At 48.4% G+C, this 12,500-nt stretch overlaps 1 protein-coding gene across 1 annotated transcript; it reads right to left on the bottom strand.

Annotated features, from left to right (window-relative positions):
• Positions 1-301: 301 nt before the first annotated feature.
• LOC145410754 (uncharacterized) lies at positions 302-2,420 on the bottom strand. The gene is made up of 2 exons (XM_080280858.1): positions 2,288-2,420; positions 302-1,077 (listed from the first exon to the last, which is right to left on the bottom strand). The coding sequence occupies exons 1-2, from the start codon at positions 2,418-2,420 to the stop codon at positions 302-304; spliced, it is 909 nt and encodes a 302-aa protein (XP_080136984.1).
• Between the last annotated feature and the right edge of the window lie 10,080 nt (positions 2,421-12,500).

Genomic DNA, 12,500 nt, shown 5'->3' on the forward strand with positions numbered 1-12,500 from the left:
TCAGTAAAATAAAGACTCACCTGAAGAAGCAAGACACCCACTGGAGAAAGGCAATAACACCAAAGGAACGATTAGCAGTCTGCTTGAGGTAAAATAATACACGGTCTTTGTAGTTGGTTAATTACTGTAATTATATATTTAAACCCATACTGGAGATTTTATTCACATACAAATAAAAAGTTTATTTTTATACGAAGTGACAGTACATCAATCTCTATTAAAAAGCCTAAATTCATCCTAATTCGAGTTTGATTCTCCATGTTAGCAATTACTAGAATGTTTTAAGTTGTTTATTGAAGAGTTAAATATTCTGAAAAGTTGAAAAGTAGTTCTGCAAGGAATTGGCGCTGTTTGGAATTGATGCATCAGCATATTGCTTCTGATACTTATCTTCATATGCTGTATGTTCTTGCAATGGTTGAGGTGAGGGATGCGGAGTCGAAGCTGATGATGTGGAGGCTGAAGGCTCACATTGTCTTTCAAATGAATGTTGATTGATAAGCATTTGCATTTCATATTTCTGTACTGTGGCAAATATTTCCAATTTTGCTACATTCAAATAATAAGGGGTTAAAGTTTTCAGAGTTGGAGCAATACCTGCTAGAAATGCGTCAACAGGGTGTGATGTGGTTTGATTTTCTTGCTTATTGATCAAGTACTCCATTAATTTTGCAGAAGCTGTTTGTTGAGGTGCCACTTTCTTTTTTGCTAATTTTCCTGTTGATGGCTTAACTGTAGCATCAAAAGTCGGCTTTGGTGAGGGCGATGGTTGTGTCTGCATATCTTCATGTAGGCCTCCGTCCAATACTGTTGGTTCCCCTGCATCAATCTGAATGGCCTCTTCTTCGTCCTCCTGTTGTTGTACAACATCGTTGTGATTGTTTCCTTCATCCTCTTGACTCGCGATGTTCCCCTTGGTTTCCCTTTCTTGGATGTATGTCTTTAAAAAGTTTAATTGCCCCGAAAATTTGTAAAGTTTTATTTTCTTTGCACTTTGCCCACTCTTAGTTGAAGTCTTCTTCAGAGATTTTCTGTAATTGTCTCTTATATTGTTCCATCTGCTTCTACATGATGAACCTGAAAAACAAAATTTTTAATATAAGTTACATTTCCTTCTTTCAGGTACCTAGCTACAGGGGATTCCCTAAGGACAATTTCATTCAGCTACCGCTTGGGGCATAGCACAGTGCACAAAATTGTCATGGACACTTGCAGGATAATAACAGAAAATCTCATGAGTGAAATGCTACCAAATCCTTCAACAGAGATGTGGAAATCCATTGCTAATGACTTTTCAACACTTTGGAATTTTCCTAACTGTTTGGGAGCTTTGGATGGTAAACATTTTACCATTCAGGCTCCCGCAAATAGTGGTTCTCTGTACTTCAACTATAAGAAGACGTTTTCAGTTGTCTTGTTAGCGCTTGTTGATGCGCAATACAATTTCATCACAATTGATGTAGGTGCATATGGGAAAAACAGTGATGGTGGAATTTTTGCAACTTCTGGTCTAGGGAAAGCAATTCAGCGGGGCACATTATCAGTACCAAGGAATGCTACATTGCCAGGCACAAATACTGAAGCTGCGTATGTAATGGTGGGTGACGAAGCCTTTCCTCTAAAAACTTATTTGATGCGATCATATCCGGGGCAAGATTTGGATATTTCTAGGCGTGTCTTTAACTACCGACTGTCTCGTGGCAGAAGAGTTGTTGAAAACATGTTTGGCATTTTGTCTCAAAAATTTAGAATATGTAACAGAAGAATTCAAGCAAAACCAGAAAATGTAGATCACATGATACTTGCAATGTGTATTTTGCATAATTTCATAAGAAAATATGATGTAGATACACGCCCATATGAAGTAAATGCAACAGTGCCTACAACTACAGAAGCAAGACTTCAAAATCTGCCTCTGCAAGGTGGAAATGCAACAAGAGATGCCTTAACTGTAAGGGAGCTGTACAAAGATTACTTTAATTCAGAGGCTGGATCTGTGCCATGGCAGTTTTCATGACTGCAAATTTGAAAATGACCTAGCCTAAGTTAGAGAAAGAGGGAAAAAAGCCTGGCAAATTTAAAGCTGACACATTTCATGTGACTAAAAAAATTAAGAATATATTAACTTCATCAGTAAAAGATAGGTGAAGATAGGTGAAGTGAGGTGAGGTGTGAGGAGGTGAGGTAACGTGTGGTGTGGTGTGATGGAGTGTGAGGTTAGGTGATTTGGTGTGATGTGTGGTGTGCTGTGATGTGATTAACTACATCAAATAAAAAGAGTCCTTACCATCTACTTTCATTTCTTCTCCTATTTTATTCCATATATCTTGCTTGAAACTGCTATCCATATATTTAGATTGTGATAAATCATACAGAACAGGATGGTTTCGCACCAATTCAATAAGCAGTTCGTCATTCATTTTCTTCACACAGCTCCCACCCTCGTCCGACGTCCGTGAAAATCTAAAAAATATCGGTGGCGACGATATTAAACTTCACGGATCGGAGACTGAACTGACACTGAGAGTCAAAACACGGTACTGCGCCGGACGTGTGTGAACGCGCCGGCCGAATTCAAAGTAACGATATTTTTTTTCACTGACACTGAAGCACTGAACTGACACGGTACTGATACGGCACTGATGTGTGTGAATCGGCCTTAAGGCGGCTCTCCCATCGGCGCAGCCAGTTGCATGAAACTGGTCGCACGGAAATCTGAATGCCAAAAATCGCGCTGACCAAGGCCAAATAAATGACTATATTAATTTTATAATGCGATAATATATATAATGATATAAATGTATACTATTGTATATAATACAACAATGTATATTATACTATACTTATTTGGCCTTGGTCCGTGCAACTAGCGGCAGACAACAATTCCATGCGACCGGTTTCCTGCAACTGGTCTAGCCGGTGGGAGAGCTGCTTAAGGGGGGAGCTTGGCATGGTGAAGACCAGGGCAGGCACTGGACGGGGGAGGGGGGGGAGGGTTACGCTATTCATACCGTCAGTGATAATAATTGCCGAACTAGTTTTTGACATCCATTAGCATTCTTCTAAATATTTGCATTCTTAACAATACTAAACATTTTCTATGTTGTTTTTACATTGTTACCAAAACATGTTAATGCACTATATACTGGAATTGCTTCAGGCCTCTCTCTCTCTCTCTCTCTCTCCTTATATCAGTAATTCCATTTCATTTAGTGATCGCTTGATACCATTATCAGTATAGGTTGAAGAGAAATGCATTTACCTAGCATCTACATCCAGCTACAAGTATGATTACCTGCCACAGTCACATCATGAATTACATTGGTCAATAAACTTTAGGATGATGTTCAGACACTGTTAACGGTTGCTTATTTCCTCGTTGAGAGTACTTCAGGCAGATGTTTGTATGTGTTCTATGGTGCACCACGGAGAGGTAGGAGGTTAAAATACTGTCACCTCAACAGGCAGAGTTTATGCATACCGTTGTCGAATGTGGCTATTATATCGGCTATGATAATGACTTACCGTATTATACTTCATATGACTATGGTCATTACAGCACACCTTTGTAGTCCGATGATCTAACAAAAGACTGAGTTACACATTACAATGATAATTGATTGTGAGCGGTGCCGCTTTTGTGTGAGGTCACACATTTACACGCTCATCGACTATTCATCGAACAACATTATCTCACATTATTGCAAGATGAAGACACCACAGCTACATCATAGTATGCAAAAGCTTCCAGTCATTTTAAGCACAATTGCTATTGATTCATGAATTGTTGGGAGATTTATATCACCATTGTCTGTGATATTACTTACGTGATTGGTAAATGCAACATACCGAACATGAAATTATCATTACAGGCTGGAACACTGAATTTTTTTTATATTTTTTATCTATTATTATTATTATTATTATTATTGTTATTTATCCCAAGAACCTAGGCGCTTTAGCGCCCGTCACCGAGGCCCGGGGTGCGAGGATTTGTGATGTTGGTTGCTGACTGGCTGCTGTTAAGATCTAGGTCATAAGATAATTGGAGAAACCCATCTCCTCTGACGGGCGTGGAACCACGTCACACGGATCGGCTGGCGGAAGCGTTAACTACCACGTCACCCACAGTACTGTTTCACATACTTAATATATATCAACTATCAAAACAATTGCCGTGTGTGCATTGCAAACACAGTGATCCACGTAACGATTAAGTGATGAGCCATGGGTTTATCATGAAAAAGATTACGTTTATAAATATGTAATATATGTAAAGATGTGATCTTTTAGATTATTTTACTTATTGTTTTCAATACTTGCATTATCCAATACTTTCAAGAAGTTCCTTTAAAATTCTATCGGCTAAAAATTGACTACTGAATATTGGGATGAACTCTGAGGTTCACTACGGAAGACGAGAGTTGATCATCCGAACTTTCTTCGAGCATGTACTCACGAACAAACATATACTGTACACTGTTGCCAGCTCCCGTTACCCACCCCTGACGGGTGGGTGGCCCAGGTGGAAAGTTTGACGACTGTACATGAGAGAGGAGGGGTGTGAGCTGGGAGCAGGGCAATGTTTTGCTGAGGACAGGGCGACATGGAGGCGATTTGTTTGTGGCCACCCCTTACGGGATTAAGACATCTGGCAATAGATAGATAGACTGACAGACAGAGTGGGGTCAGATCAGTTTATCAGGCCTACAATGTGGTGTTAGTCAGCCATACACGTCAGTTGGCCTTCACCACCTGTGTAATATCCTGTGAATGTGTACACTTGCCCACCCATGTGACACTGCTGTGTGCAAGTTTTTTACATACATACATACAGGTACATACATGCATACACATATACATATATACTGGTACCTACATACATGCACACACACATACATACCTACATTAATACCGTACGTACATACTGTCTGTTTCTATAGCTAGACGCCTTAATCCCGTAAGGGGTGGCCACAAACAAATCGCCTCCATGTCGCCCTACTCCTGCCATTACACTGCCCTCCCCCCAATTCACACCCCTCTCTCTCTCATATACCCCTCTACTCCATACCTCCATCTCATCACACACACACACACACACACACACACACACACACACACACATACATGTATACATGAACACATAAATACTGTACATACATACTATCCGTCTATCTATAGCTAGACGCCGTAATCCCTTAAGGGGTGGCCACAAACTAATCACCCCCATGTCACCCTACCCCTGCCATTATACTGGCCTCCCCCCAACTCACACCTCTGTCTCTTTCATATACCTCTCTACTCCCTACCTCCATCTCATCATACATCATCATCATCATCATCATCATCCGGACCTCCTTTCCCACCCTTGGGCAGGGTGAGGAGTAACAACGTCCAGTCAGCCCAAATTCGCCCAATCCAATGGGCCACGCTCCCATTCACTCATCATTCAAGCCCCCGGAATCCTGGCTCTACCTGACTTTCATTACAAAGACTGACTACCAACTGCCGTCCGCTGGCCAATCGTTTAGGAATATAAGTGGCCTGGTTGCCATATAGGGTATACTGGCAGCACAATACCAACTTTCAAGCTAAGGGTTGACCAGCATAGAGGTCAGTGGAGCAGGTCAGGTGTGCCTGTGAGCGACCCTCCTCACTCAGCGGTAAGGGAACATTCATATTAAAATGCCCACTGCCGGGCCTTCCGCCCCGCCACCCCCCAACCCACCACCGGGCCACCACCACCCCACCACCCGAGGAGGAGATAATGGGGAGGTTAATGACCCAGAGCAAAAGGGTCACCCAACCACCACTGACCTGTGCCCCTTCTCCCCGCAACTGCCCCAACGCCAGGTGAGCCTAGATCCGCAACAACTTCAACGGCGGGTTGACCATCGACAGCAGTGGGGTGGTACTGATATAAAATCAGTCCCTGGTAGCTTTGTGGTGACGCCCATAGTTACACCCCTTAAGGGCAGGAGGTCCCTTGGTGAGCCACGAGGTGTTTGCACCTCTGCCACAGTGAGCCACGAGGGAACACCACCCTCTGCCACAACTCTGGTGAGCCACGAGGGGCTAGTACCCTCTGCCACAGTGAGCCACGAGGGAGAAATACCCTCTGCCACAAACAGGACAGGAGGTCCTTTAGTGAACTACGAGGGAGAAATACCCTCTGTCACAAACAGGGCAGGAGGCCCAATAGTGAGTTATAAGGGGCCAGCACCCCTAGCCACCCCAAGGGTAAGAGCCCCTTGTATAAAGCCAAAAGTGAGTCCCAGGGTAAATCAACCTGGCGCCATGGCTGTGTCGGAGACAAGAGAGTCGCCTCCCTGTGTAAGAGAGAGAACACGGCCTCCGTGTGTCTTCTATCTTCAGCCAACTCCTGCAGGAGTAGCTGGACACCACTCAGGAGAGTTGCCCCGAAGGTGTCCCCCGAGCAAAGACCTAGTCCCAGTCGGGACCTACCTCCCACTCCGGGGAAATTCTTGTCTCCCCCAGGCACCAGCAGGAGATGAGGCCGCAGCCCACACCTGACGGCGCGTCCCCTGACAGACCTCCACAGTCCCCAGACCCCCAGGCAAGCCCAGCAGCCTACCAACACTGTCCTCCTCCCACCCCGGAGCCTCCGACGCCAGACACGACTTCTCTGCCTGTTTGGTTCTAGTCCCGAGGGCCACCACATCAGGTTGAGGCCCCACATAGACGGGCCTCCCTGCACCACGACGACGAGACCCGAGAGGAGGGTCTACATCAGGTCGAGACCCCAGGCAAGAGGGTCTCCCTGCAACGCCTCAGCGGATCGGATCCGGGTAGAGTCTCCCCCCACTGGGTACGGTGATTCCCACCACGGGTAAAGCCCCCGGAGGTCCCCCCTATAAAGTGACAGAGTGATATCGCCCCAGAAAAACGGGTAAGATCAGTGACACCCCTTCCTATACCCGAGAAAGTGGAACCAGAACAGTGACAGAGTGACAGTGTGATCTAGAGGAATTCAACCTATAAGTGCCCGTGATTCCCACAAACTCACCTGCCCCTTATTAAAGACTGTAATTCCGAAACAGTGAGTTTAGTGTTGTTCCCCTAGCCCAGAATAGAGGAGTTCCCCCTTGCCAGTGTACGCACGGGTGAGTGTCACCAGGCCTAGTCCAACAAGTCAATTGTCGTGATCCGTCCCCCTGTCTTTTTATAGTAATATTCCTCCCCTAGACCATTAAACCTGTATATTCCTCTTGTGACTGTGAACTGAGACCTTTTGGGCTTTGATGAAAGACAATCACCTCCACTTATAGAACCCCCACCCATTGTAAAGTGTAATTACAGTGTATGTTGAATATCCCGTGCTATCCTAACGTAACTTTGTATATCTGTATCCCCTGTCCAGAATATCATTCTATGTAATATTGTAACGGTGTTAGAATTAAGGTAATAGATGTGTTAAGGTGGACTGCCTAGTTTTTATGTCCTGTTCCTTTGTTGGTGCTTTACTTCCGATCCGGAAAGAGGACCCCGCTCAGTCGCTAGTGTTTTTAGGACGAGGAGTCGGCCTAAAAACACTCAGCATAACACTGGTGGCAAGCGGTGGTTCTGGATCCGAGTAAAAGCACGGAGGAACATAAAAGGAAACTTGCACAATGGCAGCTAAACCGCACATTCAGTTACCAAAATTCAACCCGGACCAATGCGACATGGATGTTTACTTGGACATGATCAAACCCGTTTTAGACATAGGGTTTGACTCGGATAAGGAGAAAATTGCAGTCACACTACCTAATCTGGGGAAAATTATCACAAATGTTGCACCCAAAATAGTCCCAGAACTGTCATGGGACCAGTTCACTCAGATAGTGAAACGGCTTTTATGCCTTGCATGGGCGGAGTTGTCGCACTCTCACAACTCAACGCCCTCACCTACGACGGTAACTTGGATGACACTTTCATCCAGGCTCGGCGCCTCGTCACCACTGCTTATCCCGAGGCAGAAATAAATACTCGGGATACCCATACCTTCAACGCCCTGCTGAGGATCCTCCCTAGCATAGTCAGGGAACACTTCTCCATTTATGATCCCTCAGGAAATATGGATCAAGACCTGCAGCTCATCAGGCATCTCCTCGCCGCCCATCCCACACCACAACCGCTTCATGCAGTGACAAAGTTCCCCACAAACCACAACCCCTCACCAAAACCCAAGCCGCCGCCTAACCAGTCGCCTGCAGAACCGCCTCCCACAGTACCCAGGGCTTACCTGTAAAGGAAGCGCCATAACCCCAGGGAACAAGGTAATTTAATTAGTATAAACCCTTGGGAGTTCACGGCTTGCAGCCGCACCTGCCCCCTTCATGACATAAGGGAGCAACTCAAGGTGAATCAGCGCAAGAATCCCCAACAAGGCCGTAGGAAAGTTTCCTCTCTTGACAACGACGCCCAGGAGGACGACGTACCACCACTGCTCTACCAAGGACCGGACGACGACGAACACGACAACTACCCTCATCCTCAGCAGATGGATTTTTAGGCCCAACCCCGCACCTCCCCATGGTGGCGGGGGCCACCTCACATAGCTACAGGCCCCCAGTCTACAACAAGATATGGCTGAACGGGGTCAAGGCAAGATTACTGGTGGATACGGGAGCAGCCAGGTCTTGCCTCTACTCCCATTTTTACTCCCGCCACATCTCAGCATTCGGCCCACTCCTCCCCACTTCAGCCAACCTCGTAGACGTGGGGGACGGCCCCCCTACCCATCCATGGGGAAACCAGGGCCTTACAAACCACCACCCACCAACGAGTCTCCACCGACCACCCATTCATCATTTTTGACTCCTCATGTAGCCAATATGATGGATATCTTGGCCTGGACCTGCTTCAGAAACTCCACGCGACCATTGACTGCTATCAACGTCGCCTCCACTTCGGTCCGGCCCACCCTAACCAAGCATCCACCGACAAGGAAAGAGAAAAAAAAAGAAAAAAAAAAACACCACCACCCCCACACCACCCACACACACACACCACCCTACCACCCTCACCCTCCCCAGCCCACCTGTACATGTAAACCCAACCTAACCTCGCTAAATGCCTCACTTCATCCCCTTCCAACCCCATCCCCCACTCCACCCTTGCTACCCCAGACTCCCTCATTCCCTGCCACTATTGCTTCCACCGTTACCATTCCACCTCACCACGAAGCATGGGTTAGACTCACCAGACCCTCAGGTACATCAGTCCTTTTTTCAACGTCCATCCCCACCGGACCCCTGTCATCCTGTTTAGTCTCCCCCACTTTCCTTCCCCCCCACGCCCACCAAATCCGTATTGCCAATCTCGCCACAACACCCTTAACCCTGCCTTGAGGACTCATCATTGGTGACACAGAAGAGGCAGAACCATGCTCAACACCGCCCCCCAATCACCCCACCCTCCCCAACATACCACCACATCTTTCCCCTTCCCAATCAAACAGCCTCCATCAACTACTCCTGGACTTTCAGGACTTATTCTCCGTCGGCCCGACCGATCTTGGCCATACCACCTACCTAAGCCACGAAATCCATACTACAGGACCTCCCATTCGCCAACCATCTCCCAGAAAAATCCTAAACAACGGGCAGAAGAAGACCGGCAGGTCCAGGAAATGCTTGATGCCGGAGTCATATCAAACTCCACCGGCCCATGGTTCTCACCTGTAGTACTCGTGCGAAAAAAGGACGGAACCATGCGTTTCTGCGTCGATTACCACAAAGTGAACGATGTTACCATCAAAGACGCTACGCCACTACCCAGGATCGACGACTCCCTAGACTCCCGACACGGATCGACCTGGTTCTCTACCCTAGACCTGCAATCAGGCTATTGGCAGGTTCCAGTCCACCCCGACGACAAACACAAAACCGCCTTCTCAACATCAAACGGGAAGCACTACGAATTCAACGTCCTTCCCTTCAGACTCTGCAACGCTCCTGCTACATTCTCCCGCCTTATGGAAGCTGTGCTGAGCGGACTCATCTGGGAAACCTGCTTGGCTTACCTGGATGATGTAATAGTTTTCAGCTATACCTGGGCCGACCACCTCCACCACCTAAAACAGGTATTCTAGTGCATACGCCAGGCCGGACTCAAGCTAAAACCCACCAAATGTGTGCTAGCTGAACGATCAGTCTCCTTCCTCGGACACCTGATCAACGCAGAGGGCATCTCCCCCGACCCCGACAAGCTACGTGCAATCGCCGACATTCCACCACACTGCGATGTGCACGAAACCAGGGCCTTCCTAGGACTAACCTCCTATTATCAGCGTTTCATGAAAGGTTTCGCGAACATCGCCAAACCCTTGCACGACCTTACAAAAAAGGGAGAACCCTTCGTCTGGACTGAACCCTGAAGCAATGCATTCACCACCCTCAAAGCCAAACTCACCTCTGCCCCAGTCGTCGCCTTCCCAGACTACAACCTACCGGTCCGCCTGTATACCGACGTCTCACTCCACACCATAGGGGCGGTCCTTGCGCAAGTACAAGACGGCCGGGAACACATCATCGCCTGTGCCAGCCGCACCCTGAACTCTGCGGAAAAGAATTACGCGGCCACCAAACGTGAATGCCTAGGGATAATATGGTCACTCGAGTATTTCCGCTCATACATCTCAGGCACCCATGTGATCATCATCACTGATCACCAGTCCCTACAGTGGTTGCGCCAATCCAACACCACGAACGCCCAGCTCACGAGATGGCGAGAAACCCTAGAGGAATACGATTTTGAAATATCGTATCGTCCAGGCAAGCTCCACATGAACGCCGACGCCCTATCAAGATTACCCATCAATGCCATCTCACCAGAACCCGACCTCATCAAGATGTGGCAAGATAAGCAACACCCTGCCTGGATTCCGCCGAACATTTTCGGCAAACTCCACCTACACGGCGAACACCTGTTCGACCCTAACGGCCACATCGTCCTAAGCCCCACCACCGCCCACGACACCATGCTGCACCTCCATGCCAACAACGGCATTCACCTAGGCACCAAGAAACTCACCCAAGTGTTCAATGACATGTACTGGATGCCGAACCCCACCACCATCGCCAAGAACATCATACAATCCTGCCGTGCCTGTGCGCTAGGAAAAGATATCACCCGCACACCAGGCCCATCCGGAAAACTAACGGCAACAAAACCCTGGCAACTACTATCCCTCGACGTCGTCGGACCACTCACCCCCAAAGCAGGATATAAATATATAATCACCTTCGTTGACGTCTATTCCAAATTCATAATAGCATGTCCTGCAAAAGATCACAGGGCAGTGTCCGTCGCTGATGCTCTGACTCGCCACGTATTCCCATACTTTGGCATTCCCCAGGCGCTACACTCTGACAATGCACCGGAATTCACCAGAAAAGTCTGGCAAGAATTAGCTAAAATATTTGGATTCCACATCTCCCACTCATCCCCCTACTGGCCCCAAGGCAACAGCATCTGTGAAAGAAGCCATCGCTCCCTCCTAAATCAGGTCCGCACTTGCATTACGCAGACAGGAAATGAAGACTGGCCTGCTCATGTCAAAATAGTTCAATGGGGCTTAAACACATGCCCGCGAGAAGACGGCATAACACCACACGAGCGAACATTCGGGGAAACCCCGCTTCTCCTCCCACTCCGCCACCACCTCCAGCCACCCTCCCCACCCTCCACCACCGACCCCCTCCACCATCTCAAACACCGCCTCCACCACCTGCAAGCACAACAAGACCTTACGCCCGACACCAACCACACCAACCCCTACAAACCTGGCCAATCCGTTGTCATCGCCCAACTCCCTACCCCGAGTAAGATTTCACCCCGATTCATCGGACCCTTCACCATAACCCAAGTCCCCAACCCGTATCAAGTGATCATCAATCAACAAGGCCAGCAACGCACGTATCGCAACCGCCACGTGCGACCTTTCCACTCACCCAACAATGACCACCCCCTCACCCGCGCGCCCCGCACCTTTTCTCGACCACCTGGCCACGACGACACTTCTGGGAATTATCCCCCACACACCTACGCCTATTATTTCTCACCCCCACCCAGCACCTCACCTACAACCACACCAATCCCCACCACACCAGATCCTGACACGCCTCATCCGCCGCCCTCACCACCACCCCCACCCAGCACCACCACCCACTCACCAAGTCCCACACCACCCTCCACCACCCATTCCCATACCACCCCCCACACCACGTCGCCTCCATCACCTGCCTCACCACCGCCACCCCAAACCACTACCTCCTCAAACCGCACTCCTCAACCTTCACCCACCTGCGCCCGCACCACGCCCATACCCACCCCAGCAAACGCTCCCCCCCTCCCCAGCGACCATGCTCACTATACCCGCCACACCGCACTGCCACCCACCTCACCCCCCAACACCCGCACACCCTCACCACCACCACATGCTCAACCACCCTCACCACCCACACCCACCACCACCACTGCCAGGTCTGGTCGCC

Source organism: Coenobita brevimanus, chromosome 86 (assembly GCF_032717465.1).
Source record: "Coenobita brevimanus isolate Jiangsu-jjx chromosome 86, ASM3271746v2, whole genome shotgun sequence".
Classification (NCBI taxonomy): Eukaryota; Metazoa; Arthropoda; class Malacostraca; order Decapoda; family Coenobitidae; genus Coenobita; species Coenobita brevimanus.

Excerpts from the sequence above, each read along its gene's own strand:
- LOC145410754 (XM_080280858.1), bottom strand. The coding sequence starts at position 2,420 with ATGAATGACGAACTGCTTATTGAATTGGTGCGAAACCATCCTGTTCTG. Across the intron at positions 1,078-2,287 it reads AGAAGAAATGAAAGTAGATG|GTTCATCATGTAGAAGCAGA; the intron begins GTAAGGACTCTT and ends TTTGTTTTTCAG.